This window comes from Staurois parvus, unplaced genomic scaffold, assembly GCF_062004578.1.
Source record: "Staurois parvus isolate SC_StPar_1 unplaced genomic scaffold, SC_StPar_1.0 ptg003382l, whole genome shotgun sequence".
NCBI lineage: Eukaryota > Metazoa > Chordata > Amphibia > Anura > Ranidae > Staurois > Staurois parvus.
In genome coordinates this window covers 1-18,042 of record NW_028321178.1, presented here as the reverse complement: position 1 = coordinate 18,042, position 18,042 = coordinate 1, and the positions used below count along the sequence as shown (strand labels likewise).

The 18,042-nt window shown below is 53.5% G+C and overlaps 2 protein-coding genes across 2 annotated transcripts in view; one reads left to right on the top strand and one right to left on the bottom strand.

The window, feature by feature from the left end:
• LOC149428231 (synaptosomal-associated protein 47-like) overlaps positions 1-11,727 on the bottom strand; it is a 37,883-nt gene extending 26,156 nt beyond the window's left edge. Inside the window, exons 1-2 of the mRNA XM_089667575.1 lie at positions 11,656-11,727; positions 9,268-9,809 (exon numbers count right to left, since the gene is read on the bottom strand). Of these exons, the coding sequence (XP_089523701.1) occupies positions 9,268-9,758 (491 nt within the window). The 5' untranslated portion in view covers positions 9,759-9,809; positions 11,656-11,727. The remainder of the gene's footprint in view (positions 1-9,267; positions 9,810-11,655) is intronic.
• Positions 11,728-11,848: 121 nt separating this feature from the next.
• On the top strand, positions 11,849-17,690 carry LOC149428230 (2-oxoglutarate and iron-dependent oxygenase JMJD4-like). Its single transcript, XM_089667574.1, has 2 exons — positions 11,849-13,640; positions 17,255-17,690. The coding sequence occupies exons 1-2, from the start codon at positions 13,412-13,414 to the stop codon at positions 17,422-17,424; spliced, it is 399 nt and encodes a 132-aa protein (XP_089523700.1). The 5' UTR covers positions 11,849-13,411; the 3' UTR covers positions 17,425-17,690.
• The last annotated feature ends 352 nt before the right edge of the window (positions 17,691-18,042 follow it).

Sequence of the window (18,042 nt, the reverse complement as noted above, 5' to 3'; positions counted from 1 at the left end):
AACATGGCATTATATGTGGAAGACAGATGGTGTAGAAGTCCCCCACCCCTGTCCAGGGATGGCTGATTCAGTTTGATGTAGGAGAAGACAGAATCACTGAGTTAGAAAAAGGTTCACCCCCTCCTAAAAATGACTTGTAAACTCAATCAGGTGTAGCTCATCACCTTCTCAATGGTACACAAAGCCATCTGACTTTCCACTGTGATCAGCTGCGGTCATTTTGATTAGCTGAGCACGAAAAGAGCTTTCCTGGAACATTTCAGTCTCTGGTAGTGCAACTGAAGCAAACAATCAACTATGGGTGGCAAGGCAATGTCACCGGGATAAAGTTGTGGACAGGCATAAGTCAGGAGATGGATACAAAACCATTTCAAAGGCTTTATCAATGCCTAGAAGCAGAGTGACGTCTATTATTAAGAAGTGGAAGGTATTTGGTACAACACAGACCCTCCCTGGATCAGGACATCACTCCAAACTGGATGGAAGAGCCAGGAGGAAACTTGAACTGAACCTGAGCAGTTCTGCAAAGAAGAGCGGGAAAATATTGAAAAGTCTAGATGTGCAAAGTTGGCAGAGATATCCCAAAAGACTAAATGCTGGAATTAAAGCAAAAGGGGGTTCAACAAAATACTGGGCATCCCCCTTATGTCAGTATTTTGTTGAACCTCCTTTTTCCAACTCGATGATTCTGGTTTTGAATTTTTTTTACAGAGGGGGTCTTTTCTATACCCTGATGGTGGTATATCTTTCACTTAGATGTTATAAGTTGCACTGAGTGAATACAGCTGGATAAAACACAAACTGTGTCTGTCTTCATTTCAGGCTGCAAACCAACAAAATGTGATTATTTTAAAGGGGAGGGGGGATTCCTTTCTATACCCCCTGTAAGTGCTGTACAAATAGTACAAAACCAGCAACTGGGAAGTAGAAAAGTCAGAAACTGCTAGGATGTATAATATAATTTAAAAAAAACACACAACTTAATCACCCCCCCCCCCCCCCCAAGTAGTACAGTGTCACCATGGTGACACTGTACTGCTAGGGTGACAGTATGTAAAAAACCATAAATAATAATATAAAAAAATGAAATTATAACCAAAAATTAAAAGATTTTTTACATTTTTAACTAATTTGGGTTACTTTTTTTTACTAAGAAGATAACTGAATAAATTTTGGCCAAGATTTATGATGAAATATTATTTATTTGCAAAAATTATATACCGTAAGAAAAATACTTTTTTCAATATTTTTGGACGTTTTCATTTATATAGCAAAAAAAATAAAAATCCCAGCGGTGAATAAATACCACCAAAATAAAGCTTTGTCGGTCTCAAGAAAATGCTAAAAAATTCATCTGGGTACAGTGTTGCATGACCGCGCAATTGTCATTCAAAGTGTGATAGCGCTGAAAGATGAAAAATGGCCTGGACAGGAAGGGGGGAAAGCGTCCGGACCAGAAGGGGGGGGGGGGGGGAAAGCGTCCGGACCGGAAGGGGGGGGGGGGGGGAAAGCGTCCGGACCGGAAGGGGGGGGGGGGGGGAAAGCGTCCGGACCGGAAGGGGGGGGAAAGCGTCCGGACCGGAAGGGGGGGGAAAGCGTCCGGACCGGAAGGGGGGGGAAAGCGTCCGGACCGGAAGGGGGGGGAAAGCGTCCGGACCGGAAGGGGGGGGAAAGCGTCCGGACCGGAAGGGGGGGGAAAGCGTCCGGACCGGAAGGGGGGGGAAAGCGTCCGGACCGGAAGGGGGGGGAAAGCGTCCGGACCGGAAGGGGGGGGAAAGCGTCCGGACCGGAAGGGGGGGGAAAGCGTCCGGACCGGAAGGGGGGGGAAAGCGTCCGGACCGGAAGGGGGGGGAAAGCGTCCGGACCGGAAGGGGGGGGAAAGCGTCCGGACCGGAAGGGGGGGGAAAGCGTCCGGACCGGAAGGGGGGGGAAAGCGTCCGGACCGGAAGGGGGGGGAAAGCGTCCGGACCGGAAGGGGGGGGAAAGCGTCCGGACCGGAAGGGGGGGGAAAGCGTCCGGACCGGAAGGGGGGGGAAAGCGTCCGGACCGGAAGGGGGGGGAAAGCGTCCGGACCGGAAGGGGGGGGAAAGCGTCCGGACCGGAAGGGGGGGGAAAGCGTCCGGACCGGAAGGGGGGGGAAAGCGTCCGGACCGGAAGGGGGGGGAAAGCGTCCGGACCGGAAGGGGGGGGAAAGCGTCCGGACCGGAAGGGGGGGGAAAGCGTCCGGACCGGAAGGGGGGGGAAAGCGTCCGGACCGGAAGGGGGGGGAAAGCGTCCGGACCGGAAGGGGGGGGAAAGCGTCCGGACCGGAAGGGGGGGGAAAGCGTCCGGACCGGAAGGGGGGGGAAAGCGTCCGGACCGGAAGGGGGGGGAAAGCGTCCGGACCGGAAGGGGGGGGAAAGCGTCCGGACCGGAAGGGGGGGGAAAGCGTCCGGACCGGAAGGGGGGGGAAAGCGTCCGGACCGGAAGGGGGGGGAAAGCGTCCGGACCGGAAGGGGGGGGAAAGCGTCCGGACCGGAAGGGGGGGGAAAGCGTCCGGACCGGAAGGGGGGGGAAAGCGTCCGGACCGGAAGGGGGGGGAAAGCGTCCGGACCGGAAGGGGGGGGAAAGCGTCCGGACCGGAAGGGGGGGGAAAGCGTCCGGACCGGAAGGGGGGGGAAAGCGTCCGGACCGGAAGGGGGGGGAAAGCGTCCGGACCGGAAGGGGGGGGAAAGCGTCCGGACCGGAAGGGGGGGGAAAGCGTCCGGACCGGAAGGGGGGGGAAAGCGTCCGGACCGGAAGGGGGGGGAAAGCGTCCGGACCGGAAGGGGGGGGAAAGCGTCCGGACCGGAAGGGGGGGGAAAGCGTCCGGACCGGAAGGGGGGGGAAAGCGTCCGGACCGGAAGGGGGGGGAAAGCGTCCGGACCGGAAGGGGGGGGAAAGCGTCCGGACCGGAAGGGGGGGGAAAGCGTCCGGACCGGAAGGGGGGGGAAAGCGTCCGGACCGGAAGGGGGGGGAAAGCGTCCGGACCGGAAGGGGGGGGAAAGCGTCCGGACCGGAAGGGGGGGGAAAGCGTCCGGACCGGAAGGGGGGGGAAAGCGTCCGGACCGGAAGGGGGGGGGAAAGCGTCCGGACCGGAAGGGGGGGGAAAGCGTCCGGACCGGAAGGGGGGGGAAAGCGTCCGGACCGGAAGGGGGGGGAAAGCGTCCGGACCGGAAGGCGGGGGGGGGGGGGGGAGCGTCCGGACCGGAAGTGGTTAAGGACGACCCTACAGAACCTACCTTGTCAGTAACCAGGGGACTGCCTGTTCATCTATAAATGACTACAGAAATGCTATAATATACAACTGCTTTGAATAGAAAGGGTTTGGATTGCGTTCCGTTTGCAGCCAGCAGCCTGATTTTCGGGGAAGTTTCTTGCGCTCTGATCACCATAACAGACAGACAGACAGACAAGGCGATGTTCCCGTGATCCCAGCACACCCCGTCTGACAACCTCATCCACATATCTCCAGTGAAATCAGGAGCGGATTGCTTTCATGGCTCGGTTGCTTCGCCGGCTCTACACAGCGCGATGTCCTTTAATGCCGCTGGAGAGTCTCCAGAGAAAATATTGACCCAGCTTTTAATTCCTTCCTCACTTGTAAAGCAGCAGCTGCCCAGTGTTAATGAAAGGCGGGCCAAGCTTTTTCTTTGTATTAACCGCTCAGTGGCCTGGACAGATGTGCGCAGATGTGCAGGAGGGTGGCGGACATAGTCACACGGGCGCTGAAACGGTAAAGGATGATCATGAATCATGTATGTCCTCCGGCATCGCACGGCTACAGATATATTTAGATTCATCGAACACCTTTATAACAACAGCAGGATTTCTCTGGATGGAATTCCTGCAGTGTGAGCGATATTCAGACGTCTGTCGGAGAGAGGAAAACGGCGCCTTGAACAAAGCTTCAAGGGAAGAAAAATCTCGGTTAAAGTTTCATTTTTCTTCCTTCCACCTAATAGGCAAAAATAAAAAAAAAAAAGAAGAAGGAGTTCTACTCACCCTCTTTAACCTCCAATGCTGTCCTCCCCGACTTCTTCCTCCATCTACTGCCGGTGGTACTCTTCAGGGCAGAATGGCCTGGAAATGGAAATTCCCAATTCCTGGGAGCCCAGCTTGTTGGTTACACGTCCCCTAGGGGGCGCTCAGTCACAGAAGATGGGCTTACAGTGCTTCAAGAAAGATCAGTGGGGGGGGGGGGGGGGGCGGAAAATTGGGTAATTTAAACTGCTTGCTTTGTTCACCTACACTAGGGGGTCTCTAAGCTATGACCCACAGGCCACATCTGGCCCGCTGCAATATTTTACCTGGCCCTCAGCAACTGTCTCTGAAAACACCCCCTTCTGGCCACTGTCTCCATATTGTGAAATACACTGCCAACCAGCCATGACCCTCCCCCAGTTCCCGATAGGCCCTCCTATGTCCAGAGGGACTTTCAGGGGCCTCCTGGAAGTAAGATGTTCTCTCATGGGACTTCCTGGCTATAAGGGGGGTTATCATGGGGCCTCCCAGATCTAAGGGTGGGCTTTCATGGGGCCTCCCGGATCTAAGGGTGGGCTTTCATGGGGACTCCTGGATCTAAGGGTGGGCTTTCAAGGGGCCTCCCGGATCTAAGGGTGGGCTTTCAAGGGGACTCCCGGATCTAAGGGTGGGCTTTCATGGGGACTCCCGGATCTAAGGGTGGGCTTTCATGGGGACTCCCGGATCTAAGGGTGGGTTTTCATGGAGACTCCCGGATCTAAGGATGGGCTTTCATGGAGACTCCCGGATCTAAGGGTGGGCTTTCATGGAGACTCCCGGATCTAAGGGTGGGCTTTCATGGAGACTCCCGGATCTAAGGGTGGGCTTTCATGGAGACTCCCGGATCTAAGGGTGGGCTTTCATGGGGACTCCTGGATCTAAGGGTGGGCTTTCATGGGGACTCCTGGATCTAAGGGTGGGCTTTCATGGGGACTCCTGGATCTAAGGGTGGGCTTTCAAGGGGCCTCCTGGATCTAAGGGTGGGCTTTCAAGGGGCCTCCTGGATCTAAGGTTGGGCTTTAAAGGCGCCTCCTGGATCTAAGGGTGGGATTTCAAGGGGCCTCCTGGATCTAAGGGTGGGCTTTCATGGTGCCTCCTGGATCTAAGGGTGGGATTTCATGGGGTCTCCTGAATCTAAGGGTGGGATTCACGAGGCCTCCTGAATATAAGGGTGGGATTGATGGGGCCTCCTGAATCTAAGGGTGAGATTTTAAGGGGCCTACTGGACCTAAGGGGGCACTCTCATGGGGCCTTCTGGATTGAAGTGTGGGATTCATGGGGCCTCCTGCATCTAAGGGTGGGATTCATGGGGCCTCCTGGATCTAAGAGAGGGGGGAACTCTGTTGGTTCCTCCTGCATCTAAGGGGAACTCTTTTGGGACCTCTTGGATCTAGGAGGGGAGTCTAATGGATCTAAGGGGGGGGGGGGGCTCTAATTACCTTCCTTATGCTCCAGTGCTGTCCCCGACTTCCTCCTCCATCCAGTGCTGGCGGTACTGGAAATGGCAATGTATGACATGGAAATGGCAATTCCCATTTCCTGGGAGTCCAGCCTGTTTGCACATCCCCTAGGGAGCACATCATCATGAAGGTTGGACTCACAGTGTTACAGGACTGAGACGTACTCACATGTCATTACATGGACGCAGCTCAGTCCTGGAAGAATGCACCCCCGCCACCCCCAGGGAAGGAAGAGAAACTCCTGGCCACATCACCATCTGGTACAGAAGGTATAGGGGTTTAAAACCAAAAAATACCATGGTGGGGGGGCAGTGGTGAGTAACTTGACTGGAGATGTGCTTTAAAGTCTCATTCACACAGGCAGTTAAAAATACTGCATACGGCGTATAATTTTGTTTGCATGTGTATGTGGCAGTATATGTCTATGGGTGCATCCCACAGCGCTGTTGTGTTCTGTCGGTGGGGAGACTTCCCTGCTAGAAGAACAACTGAGCAGTGACTGCACTAAAAAAAAAAACACAACAGGCTGGTTGTACTGAAGTCGATCGATGGATCAACTTCATACAACCAGCCTGCCCATAGGTGGATTGCATCTTGGCCGGTCCCTGCTGAACTGGCTGAGATTCGATCCATCATAATTTACAAGTAGGGATAATTTTGGATGCTTATATGACCTCCAAACTTGGTGTGGCCTTCAGATGAGCCCAACAACAGTGCGTAGAGAGCTTCATGGAATGGGTTTCCATGGCCGAGCAGCTGCATCCAAGCCTTACATCACCAAGTGCAATGCAAAGCGTTGGATGTCATGGTGTAAAGCACACCGCCACTGGACTCTAGAGCATGGAGACATGTTCTCTGGAGTGACCAATCACGCGTCTCGGTCTGGCAATCCGATGGACGTGTCTGGGTTTGGCGGTTGCCAGGGGAACGGTACTTGCCTGATTGCATTGTGCCAAGTGTAAAGTTTGATGGAGGGGGGATTATGGTGTGGGGTTGTTCTTCAGGGATTGTGCTTGGCCCCCTAGTTCCAGTGAAGGTGACATTTTGGACAATTTCATGCTCCCAACTTTGTGGGAGGAGTTTGGGGATGGCCCCTTCCTGTTCCAACATGACTGCACACCAGTGCACAAAGCAAGGTCCATAAAGACATGGAGGAGCCAGTTTGGGGTGGAGGAACTTGACTGTCCTGCACAGAGTCCTGACCTCAACCCCATAGAACCCCTTTGGGATGAATTAGAGCGGAGACTGCGAGCCAGGCCTCCTCCCCCGACATCAGTGCCTGACCTGACAAATGTGCTTCTGGAAGAATGGTCCAACCTTCCCATAGACACCCTCCTAAATCTTGTGGACGGCCTTCCCAGAAGAGTTGAAGCTGTTATAGCTGCAAAGGGCGGGGCCAACTCAATATTGAACCCTACGGACTAAGACTGGGAGGCCATTAAAGGTCATGTGCGTGGAAAGGGCGGGGCCAGTATAACCACTGGACGGTGTACAGGGGGAGGACACAGCCACTCATCAATGTTGTTATCTTCACCTCTGGAGTCCAGGAGACCAGGGAGGAGATGTATTGACCTTCACCACTCTGATACTGGAATCGATTGATTGCTTACAATTTGCAGAGACCCCCACCCTGCCACGAGTACTGGCCAACCCCGTCCAGACGTCCAGCGCATTGACAGAAGTCATTACCCTCCTCCACAGCCCAGAAATCCCTGAGACTACAAGGGTCCCAAGAAACCATTGGATGTTGCTGCAGGAAATTCGGTTCCCAGCAAACTGGTATTTCCTCCAGGCACAGAGATCAGGAGAGACAAAGAGTCATCACTACGAATATAAACTGCATGTGGCTGTAGAAGCAAATATCTAGAGAATTAGCAGTGCAGTTGTGACGGCAGTTTCCAGGAATAACTTACCTCCATGTGCTTCATGTGAAGATAACATTTTCCTCCCCGGCAATCTGCTAGGAAGCCTCCAAACCTGGACCCATTCTAACTCCCTCTTGGAGCAGTGGTCCCCAAAGTGTATACCGCAGGTCAGATGCATCCCTGGCTCCCCATTATGTGCCCTCAGGGTACTATTCCTCCCGCTGACATCAATAGAGCACTATACCATCCAAATGACAGCAATAATTGGGCACTATTCCTTCCACTGACACCAATGATGGGGCACTATTCCTCCCACTGATACCAATGATGGGGCGCTATTCCTCCCACTGACACCAATGATGGGGCACTATTCCTCCCACTGACACCAATGATGGGGCACTATTCCTCCCACTGACATCAGTGATGGGACATTGTTTCCACCAATGACACCAATGGAGCACTACACCTTCCACTGACACCACCAATAGGGCACTATTCCTTCCACTCACATCACTGATGGGATATTATTCCTTCCACTGACATCAATAGAGCACTATATCATCCAACGGACACCAATGATGAGGCACTATTCCTCCCACTGATACCAGTGATGTGACATTGTTCCTCACAATGACACCAATAGAGCGCTACACCTTCCACTGACACCAACAATGGGGCACTATTACTCCCACTGACACCAATGATGGGGCACTATTCCTCCCACTGACACCAATGATGGGGCACTATTCCTCCCACTGACACCAATGATGGGGCACTATTCCTCCCACTGACACCAACAATGGAGCACTATTCCTCCCACTGACACCAACGATGGGACACTATTCCTCCCACTGATACCAACGATGGGGCACTATTTTTCCCACTGACACCAACAATGGGGCACTATTTTTCCCACTGACACCAACAATGGGGCACTATTCCTCCCACTGACACCAACAATGGGGCACTATTCCTCCCACTGACACCAATGATGGGGCACTATTCCTCCCATTGACACCAATGATGGGGCACTATTCCTCCAACTGACACCAACGATGGGGCACTATTCCTCCCACGGATACCAACGATGGGGCACTATTCCTCCCACTGATACCAATGATGGGGCACTATTCCTCCCACTGATACCAATGATGGGGCACTATTCCTCCCACTGACACCAATGATGGGACACTATTCCTCCCACTGATACCAATGATGGGACACTATTCCTCCCACTGACACCAATGATGGGGCACTATTCCTCCCACTGATACCAATGATGGGGCACTATTCCTCCCACTGATACCAATGATGGGGCACTATTCCTCCCACTGATACCAATGATGGGGCACTATTCCTCCCACTGATACCAATGATGGGGCACTATTCCTCCCACTGACACCAATGATGGGGCACTATTCCTCTCACTGACACCAATGATGGGGCACTATTCCTCCCACTGACACCAATGATGGGGCACTATTCCTCCCACTGATACCAATGATGGGACACTATTCCTCCCACTGACACCAATGATGGGGCACTATTCCTCCCACTGACACCAATGATGGGGCACTATTCCTCTCCCTGACACTGGGGTAATTTTCTGTAGGTCCCTGCATGCATTACATTTGGAGATGTGGGAACCCACCACCAGCAGGGTTAAGAGCCCTGCACTGCACTGATGATGTCGAGGCTCATCCCAGAGATCAGAGAGTCTTGCAGCCAACTGAAGTGGGAAATCAGGTAATACCCCCAGACATAATGAACATTTAACCATTGCAGTGGGGGGGGGGGGGGCACTGCAAGTTTTTTTTTTCATCCCCAGAATTGGGACTTCAAATATTTTAGCTCACTAGAAGAAGCCAACACTGCTGTGTATCTGAATATTTTGCGCTCACCTGTCGGCCGTGGCCATGTCGGCTTCTATTTTGTTCAAGTCCTTCATGATATTGTCGAACTGTTCCCCCTGATGGTGTAGCACCTTGGTGGTGTCCTCCAGCCTCTTCTGGGACCCGCTGACAATGTTGATGAGTTCCTTCCCTTTGGAGGTTTTGGCCTCCTCCCGCTCTCCCCGCGGTGACAGCAGCTGCTCCCTCCAGAAATGCTCCAGGACGGTGAAGACGGCGCTGCGGTTTGGCTGCAGGGAGCTGAACCAGTGCTTGGCGTTGTCCTTCTCCAACACGGTGATGGAGCTGAAGATGTAACTGGAGGACTCTTTCTTCATCTCACTGATGCTGGACAGGTGGAAGTCCACCGAGAACGTCTCCGCGTTGTCCTCCCTGAACCGCAGGTGGGTGGGAGTCAGCGAGAGGCGGCCGGGAACCCATCGCCGTTCGCTGTTCAGGTAGTAGGAACAAGGCCAGGACTGGACAGGGACTTCCTTAGTCATCAGAGTAGAGGGACCCAGGGAGGACCTTCCAGGAAATCCCAGAGCGGAGCTCTACAAAATACGAGACATAAAACACATCTCTGTATTATCTGAGGTCGGGCTCTGCTGAGGATTGATACAGATACAGAGAGAACCAGGCTGAGGAAACAAACACATCCACTGAGGTCACCCCAAAATCCCCAACAGATTGGGTCCAAAAACTAATTTTGGACCTCCAGCCATCCCTCCAGTCTTGCGCAGGTGTACCCGCCCCTCCCCTCCAGTCTTGCGCAGGTGTACCCGCCCCTCCCCTCCAGTCTTGCGCAGGTGTACCCGCCCCTCCCCTCCAGTCTTGCGCAGGTGTACCCGCCCCTCCCCTCCAGTCTTGCGCAGGTGTACCCGCCCCTCCCCTCCAGTCTTGCGCAGGTGTACCCGCCCCTCCCCTCCAGTCTTGCGCTGGTGTACCGGCCCCTCCCCTCCAGTCTTGCGCTGGTGTACCGGCCCCTCCCCTCCAGTCTTGCGCTGGTGTACCTGCCCCTCCCCTCCAGTCTTGCGCAGGTGTACCCGCCCCTCCCCTCCAGTCTTGCGCAGGTGTACCAGCCCCTCCCCTCCCCGGTAGGATGCAGCAGTAACACCCAACGCGTTTCGTCCTGAAGCCTTCCTCAAGGTGTTCACATGTTACTTCTGTGCTGCCAATACAGTGTTGGTGTCATGGATGATGCCGAGGACCCGGCTTCATTACAGGACAGGATTGTCGCAGCTCCTGGTCGCTGCAGCCAGGGAGGCGGCTAACCAAGCACAGTCTCTGCTCCATGTGCTGCGGAGGGAGGGGAGACAAGGGTCGTCTAATAGACCCCTGATGTCTCCAGGAAGAGTTTGTAATTAAAGGGAAATGAGAAAAAAAATTATATAAATGTATAGTAATAACAGTGTGTGACTGTGGGGGAGGGGACGTTAGAGTGTAAGCTCCTCTGGTACAGAGACTGATGTGACCGCGGGGGAGGGGACATTAGAGCGTAAGCTCCTCTGGTACAGAGACTGATGTGACCGCGGGGGAGGGGACGTTAGAGCGTAAGCTCCTCTAGTACAGAGACTGATGGGACTGCGGGGGAGGGGACATTAGAGTGTAAGCTCCTCTAGTACAGAGACTGATGGGACTGCGGGGGAGGGGACATTTGGGTGTAAGCTCCTCTAGTACAGAGACTGATGGGACTGCGGGGGAGGGGACATTTGGGTGTAAGCTCCTCTAGTACAGAGACTGATGGGACTGTGGGGGAGGGGACATTAGAGTGTAAGCTCCTCTGGTACAGAGCCTGATGGGACTGCGGGGGAGGGGACATTTGGGTGTAAGCTCCTCTAGTACAGAGACTGATAGGACTGCGGAGGAGGGGACATTAGAGTGTAAGCTCCTCTAGTACAGAGACTGATGGGACTGTGGGGGAGGGGACATTTGGGTGTAAGCTCCTCTAGTACAGAGACTGATGGGACTGCGGGGGAGGGGACATTTGGGTGTAAGCTCCTCTGGTACAGAGACTGATGGGACTGCGGGGGAGGGGACATTAGAGTGTAAGCTCCTCTAGTACAGAGACTGATGGGACTGCGGGGGAGGGGACATTTGGGTGTAAGCTCCTCTGGTACAGAGCCTGATGGGACTGCGGGGGAGGGGACATTTGGGTGTAAGCTCCTCTAGTACAGAGACTGATGGGACTGCGGGGGAGGGGACATTTGGGTGTAAGCTCCTCTGGTACAGACTCTCTGTGTAGATAAATCAGGTGACAGCAGCTTTCCACACAGATGCAACCACCCTCAGCCCCCCGGACATTCAGCTTCCTCTGACACCGTCTGGTATTTGTAGTTCTCCAGTCCCCGCCCCTCTGCTCCCGTCCGCTAATCACCGGTCCCCTCCCCGGCCGCTCACCTCGCTCTCCCGGTTGCTTTTGTTATTCTATGCCGGAGTGACGTCACCCCGCGGGGTCAGCTGACCATGCCGTGTGCACCCGGAAACTCCGTCCGCCCCGAAACATGAGCAAGTCGGATTGGTTCCGGGTGAGGATGGTCGGGGGGTCTTATACAGAGGGGGGCTTCTGATCACAGATTGGGGGAACAGACCCCCCTCTTCATAATGAGATCTGTATTATGGGCGGGGGAGGGGATATAACAGGCTGACCAATGATATCACAGCTTATTCTGTTCTGTCACCCTCCTAGAAATATTTCTGTGTAATATGGATGGACTGAGGACATTTCTGTCATGTGTTTTGGTTTTTCTGGCTGTGACCCCATAAGGGAGATTTTGCCTTACTTCCTGTCCCAGAGACACCCATAAAATAGACATAATGGTTGTCACCAGAACAGGAAAGCACCGGCAGCAATACAAACATTTCCAGAGCTTCTAGCCCTGCTAACGTTTCTATCGGTGTCCCCATTGGATAGATTTTACATTATTTCCTGTCCTGAGAGGAAGTGGTGTCAGATCCCTCCATGGTGAAAACCTGACAGAGGGTCTAACTCCTCCCCACATTATACACAGTGCTGTGTTGTGGTCGGTGTTGGGCTTCACATGGTGGGCTGCTTCATCCTAAACTGATATATAAAGGATACAGAATACCACCCCTCCCCCCTTCCTGAATTCCTAGGAACGGGGGGGGGGGGGGTGCTACTATGCTGGCCCAGCCAAAGAGTGACCAGTGGTGGAGTGACACCATGCTGGTCCAACCAAGGGGAGTGACACCATGCTGGCCCAACCAGTAAGAGTGTAAGGGGGAGTGACACCAACCAGGGAGAGTGTAGGGTAAAGTGAAACCATGCTGGTCCAACCAGTGAGGGTGTAAGGGGGAGTGACGCCATGCTGGCCCAACCAGTGAGGGTGTAAGGGGGAGTGACACCATGCTGGTTCAATCAGTGAGAGTGTAAGGGGGGTGTGGCATTATGCTAGTCCAATCAGTGAGAGTGTAAAGGGGCATGACACCATGCTTGTCCAACCAGTGAGGGTGTAGAGGGGGGAGTGATACCATGCTGGCCCGACCATTGAGGGTGTAAGGGGTAGTGACACCATGGTGACCCAACCAGTGAGGGTGTAAGGGGGAGTGACACCATGCTGGTCCAACCAGTAAAGTCGTTCGGGGGAGTGACACCATGCTGGTCCAATCAGTGAGAGTATAAGGGGGCGTGTCACCATGCTGGTCCAACCAGTAAAGTTGTTTGAAGGAGTGACACCATGCTGGTCCAATCAGTGAGAGTATAAGGGGGCGTGTCACCATGCTGGTCCAATCAGTGATGGTGTAGTAGAGGGGGGGGGAAGAGTGACACCATTATGGCCGAACCAGTGAGGGAGAAGAGGTGGAGTGACACCATGCTGGTCAAGCCAATGAGAACAGAGGGGGAGTGATACCATGCTGGCTCAATCAGTGTGTGTGGAGGTTACACCCTGAAAAACGCACCCGTGTTTATTTTTGAGGCAGTTTTTGAGTCGCATGTCCTGGAAAAAAAACGCACCGCAATTGCAAGAAAATCACGGCAAAATCACATATGCGTTTTCTTCCGCGCTTATGCTACAGATCAGTGTGAATGTGCCCCAATGGTTGTGCATTGTGTATTTACAGGACCAGTGAAGGTCCACAGATGGCCGATGAGATGATGTGACACCCCCCCCCCCCCCCCAAATCCAGAGATCTCATGGAGGAAAGGCTGACGGAACAATCAGATGTTATACACCACGTCCGGGATCACATCGACTTCATTGAAGACCCAGAAACCTTCAGCTATCATGAGTTCTTCCACAAGTACATGATCGGGAACGTGCCGTGCCTCTTCTCCTCCAACTTCACCAGATCCTGGGGGAGCCGGAAATTCTGGGTCAGCGCCGACAACCAGCCGAACTGGGATCATCTGCTGCAGAATTTTGGTATTTTACAATGACCCACAGACCTCATTGTACTCATGGTAATGGGCGGTCCAAGGTCAATGACCCAGCACTGCCAGCCAGCAAGGAGCCCATAGACCTGCCTTCTGACATCCTAACCACCTCAGTACAGGCATGGTACACCCCCTTCCAGTGCCGTCATTGTTTGAATGACAATTTGTCATATTTATATATCGGCTCGACAAATCCCTGGTCGCCATGGTGGCTAGAAATTGCGTCTTGACGTCTGGGTTCGTTCACACACTGCCTCCCATAGATTTCAATAGGAAATTGTGCCCCATAGACGTCAATAGGAAATCGCGCCTCCCATAGACTTGAATGGGAAGACGCCTCCCCCATAGACTTGAATGGGAAGACGCCTCCCCTATAGACTTGAGTGGGTACACGCCTCCCCCGTAGACTTGACTGGGGAAGACGCCTCCCCCGTAGACTTGAGTGGGGAAAACGCCTCCCCCGTAGACTTGACTGGGAAGACGCCTCCCCCGTAGACTTGACTGGGAAGACGCCTCCCCCGTAGACTTGACTGGGGAAGACGCCTCCCCCGTAGACTTGACTGGGAAGACGCCTCCCCCGTAGACTTGACTGGGGAAGACGCCTCCCCCGTAGACTTGACTGGGGAAGACGCCTCCCCCGTAGACTTGACTGGGGAAGACGCCTCCCCCGTAGACTTGACCGGGAAGACGCCTCCCCCGTAGACTTGACCGGGAAGACGCCTCCCCCGTAGACTTGACCGGGAAGACGCCTCCCCCCTAGACTTGACTGGGAAGACGCCTCCCCCGTAGACTTGACCGGGAAGACGCCTCCCCCGTAGACTTGACCGGGAAGACGTCTCCCCCGTAGACTTGACCGGGAAGACGTCTCCCCCGTAGACTTGACCGGGAAGACGCCTCCCCCGTAGACTTGACTGGGGAAGACGCCTCCCCCGTAGACTTGACCGGGAAGACACCTCCCCCATAGACTTGACCGGGAAGACGCCTCCCCCATAGACTTGACCGGGAAGACGTCTCCCCCATAGACTTGACTGAGAAGACGCCTCCCCCATAGACTTGAATGGGAAGACGCCTCCCCCACCTCCCCCATAGACTTGAATGGGAAGACGCCTCCCCCATAGACTTGAATGGGAAGATGCCTCCCCCATAGACTTGAATGTCACTTCTGACATCACTGCTTACTACGTGTGAAATCTGTGAACGATCACAGAGATCACATGGTACAGGGCTATTCGCAACAGCCTTGTACCATGTGACGAGCTGTGACCAATTACAGCTCACACAGTATTTCTCAATGGCTGCAAGAATGCAGCCAGAGAGAAGGAGAAAGGATTGCTTTTACAGCCTTTATGGATGTAAAAGCAATCAGTGTAAAAGAAAAAAAAAAAAAATCTTCATCACCCCCCACAAGTAGTACAGTGTCACCATGGTAACATTGTACTGCTAGGGAGACAGTATGTAAAAAAGAAAAAACAAATAATAATATAAAATTGTAAAAAGAAATTTAGAAAAATTATCATTTTTGGTTATAAACTAATTTGAGTTTTGTTTTTTTTTGTTTTACTAAAAAGATAACTGAATAAATTTTGGCCGAGATTTATGAAGAAAGACTATTTAGTTGCAAAATTTTATAAGAAAAACGCTTTTTTCAAAATTTTGGACTTTTTCATTTATATAGCAAAAAAATAAAAATCCTAGCAGTGAATAAATATCACCAAAATAAAGTTTTATCTGTCTCAAAACAATGCTAAAAATCTCATATGGGTACAGTGTTGCATGACCGCGCAATTGTCATTCAAAGTGTGATAGCGCTGAAAGCTGAAAATTGGCCTGGACAGGAAGGGGGGGAAAGTGTCCGGACTGGAAGGGGGTGAAAGTGTCTGGACTGGAAGGGGGGGAAAGTGTCTGGACTGGAAGGGGGGGAAAGTGTCTGGACTGGAAGGGGGGGAAAGTGTCCGGACTGGAAGGGGGGTGAGAGTGTCCGGACAGGAAGGGGGTGAAAGTGTCCGGACTGGAAGGGGGGGAAGTGTCCGGACTGGAAGGGGGTTAAAGTGTCCGGACTGGAAGGGGGTGAAAGTATCCGGACTGGAAGGGGGGGGGAAGTGTCCGGACTGGAAGGGGGGGAAAGTGTCCGGACTGGAAGGGGGGGAAAGTGTCCGGACTGGAAGGGGGGGAAAGTGTCCGGACTGGAAGGGGGGGAAAGTGTCCGGACTGGAAGGGGGGGAAAGTGTCCGGACTGGAAGGGGGTGAAAGTGTCCGGACTGGAAGGGGGTGAAAGTGTCCGGACTGGAAGGGGGGGAAAGTGTCCGGACTGGAAGGGGGGGAAAGTGTCCGGACTGGAAGGGGGGGAAAGTGTCCGGACTGGAAGGGGGGGAAAGTGTCCGGACTGGAAGGGGGGGAAAGTGTCCGGACTGGAAGGGGGTGAGAGTGTCCGGACTGGAAGGGGGTGAGAGTGTCCTGACTGGAAGGGGGTGAGAGTGTCCGGACAGGAAGGGGGTATAAGTGTCCGGACTGGAAGGGGGTGAAAGTGTCCGGACTGGAAGGGGGTGAAAGTGTCCGGACTGGAAGGGGGGAAAGTGTCCGGACTGGAAGGGGGTGAAAGTGTCAGGACTGGAAGGGGGTGAAAGTGTCAGGACTGGAAGGGGGTGAAAGTGTCTGGACTGGAAGGGGGGGAAAGTGTCTGGACTGGAAGGGGGGGAAAGTGTCTGGACTGGAAGGGGGTGAGAGTGTCCGGACAGGAAGGGGGTGAAAGTGTCCGGACTGGAAGGGGGGGAAGTGTCCGGACTGGAAGGGGGTTAAAGTGTCCGGACTGGAAGGGGGTGAAAGTATCCGGACTGGAAGGGGGGGGAAGTGTCCGGACTGGAAGGGGGGGAAAGTGTCCGGACTGGAAGGGGGGGAAAGTGTCCGGACTGGAAGGGGGGGAAAGTGTCCGGACTGGAAGGGGGGGGAAAGTGTCCGGACTGGAAGGGGGTGAAAGTGTCCGGACTGGAAGGGGGGGAAAGTGTCCGGACTGGAAGGGGGGGAAAGTGTCCGGACTGGAAGGGGGGGAAAGTGTCCGGACTGGAAGGGGGTGAGAGTGTCCGGACTGGAAGGGGGTGAGAGTGTCCGGACTGGAAGGGGGTGAGAGTGTCCGGACAGGAAGGGGGTATAAGTGTCCGGACTGGAAGGGGGTGAAAGTGTCCGGACTGGAAGGGGGTGAAAGTGTCAGGACTGGAAGGGGATGAAAGTGTCCGGACTGGAAGGGGGGGAAAGTGTCCGGACGGGAAGGGGGTGAAAGTGTCCGGACTGGAAGGGGGTGAAAGTGTCCGGACTGGAAGGGGGTGAAAGTGTCCGGACTGGAAGCGGTTAAAGGGATATCGGGGTCGGCAGGGAGGGGTTAGGAACCAAGTAACCAGTGCCAGCTCCCCTAAATCAATCCTTATATGTTCCCTTTGGAAGACTGGGATCCCAGCAAAGTACATACGTTGCGGATTTATGGAAAAGCCGCCAGCAGGCTAATACAAGACCTGTGATTGGGTCCCACATGTGACAGTGTTGTTGCGGTAGAGAAGCTCAGGCTGACGCGCTGCATTTTTGCTTTACTTATGCTGATTACATCTGTTCCAGGGGATGCCGCTGTTCCTGTTGCTAACTGCGATGTGAAGGAGTACAACGCCAACCCCAAGGAGCAGATCTCTCTCCAGGAATACAGGGAATACTGGAGGGAGCGCAGGGACAACGCCTACCAGTCTGCCAAGGGATGTCTGTACCTGAAAGACTGGCACATGCAGAGGTAATGCACCGATACTGGAGAAAGGACCTATATATAGTAAAAAGTAATTCCAGGTATGTGTATTTTATTTTATTATTTATTTCAGGTACTTATATAGCGCCGTCAATTTACGTAACAATGCTCACTTGTTTTACTATTTCAGGATAGCAAAAATGAGACACAACTGCATTCACCTCTCCCTTTCATTGTCTACATTTATTGATTTATTTCAGGTACTTATATAGCTGTCAATTTACTCCGCGCTTTACATATATATTGTACATTCACATCAGTCCCCTAACCCTCAAGGGGCGTACAATCTAAGGTCCCTAAACCTCAAGGGGCGTACAATCTAAGGTCCCTAACCCTCAAGGGGCGTACAATCTAAGGTCCCTAACCCTCAAGGGGCGTACAATCTAAGGTCCCTAACCCTCAAGGGGCGTACAATCTAAGGTCCCTAACCCTCAAGGGGTGTACAATCTAAGGTCCCCAACCCTCAAGGGGCGTACAATCTAAGGTCTCTAACCCTCAAGGGGAGTACAATCTAAGGTCCCTAACCCTCAAGGGGTGTACAATCTAAGGTCCCTAACCCTCAAGGGGAGTACAATCTAAGGTCCCTAACCCTCAAGGGGTGTACAATCTA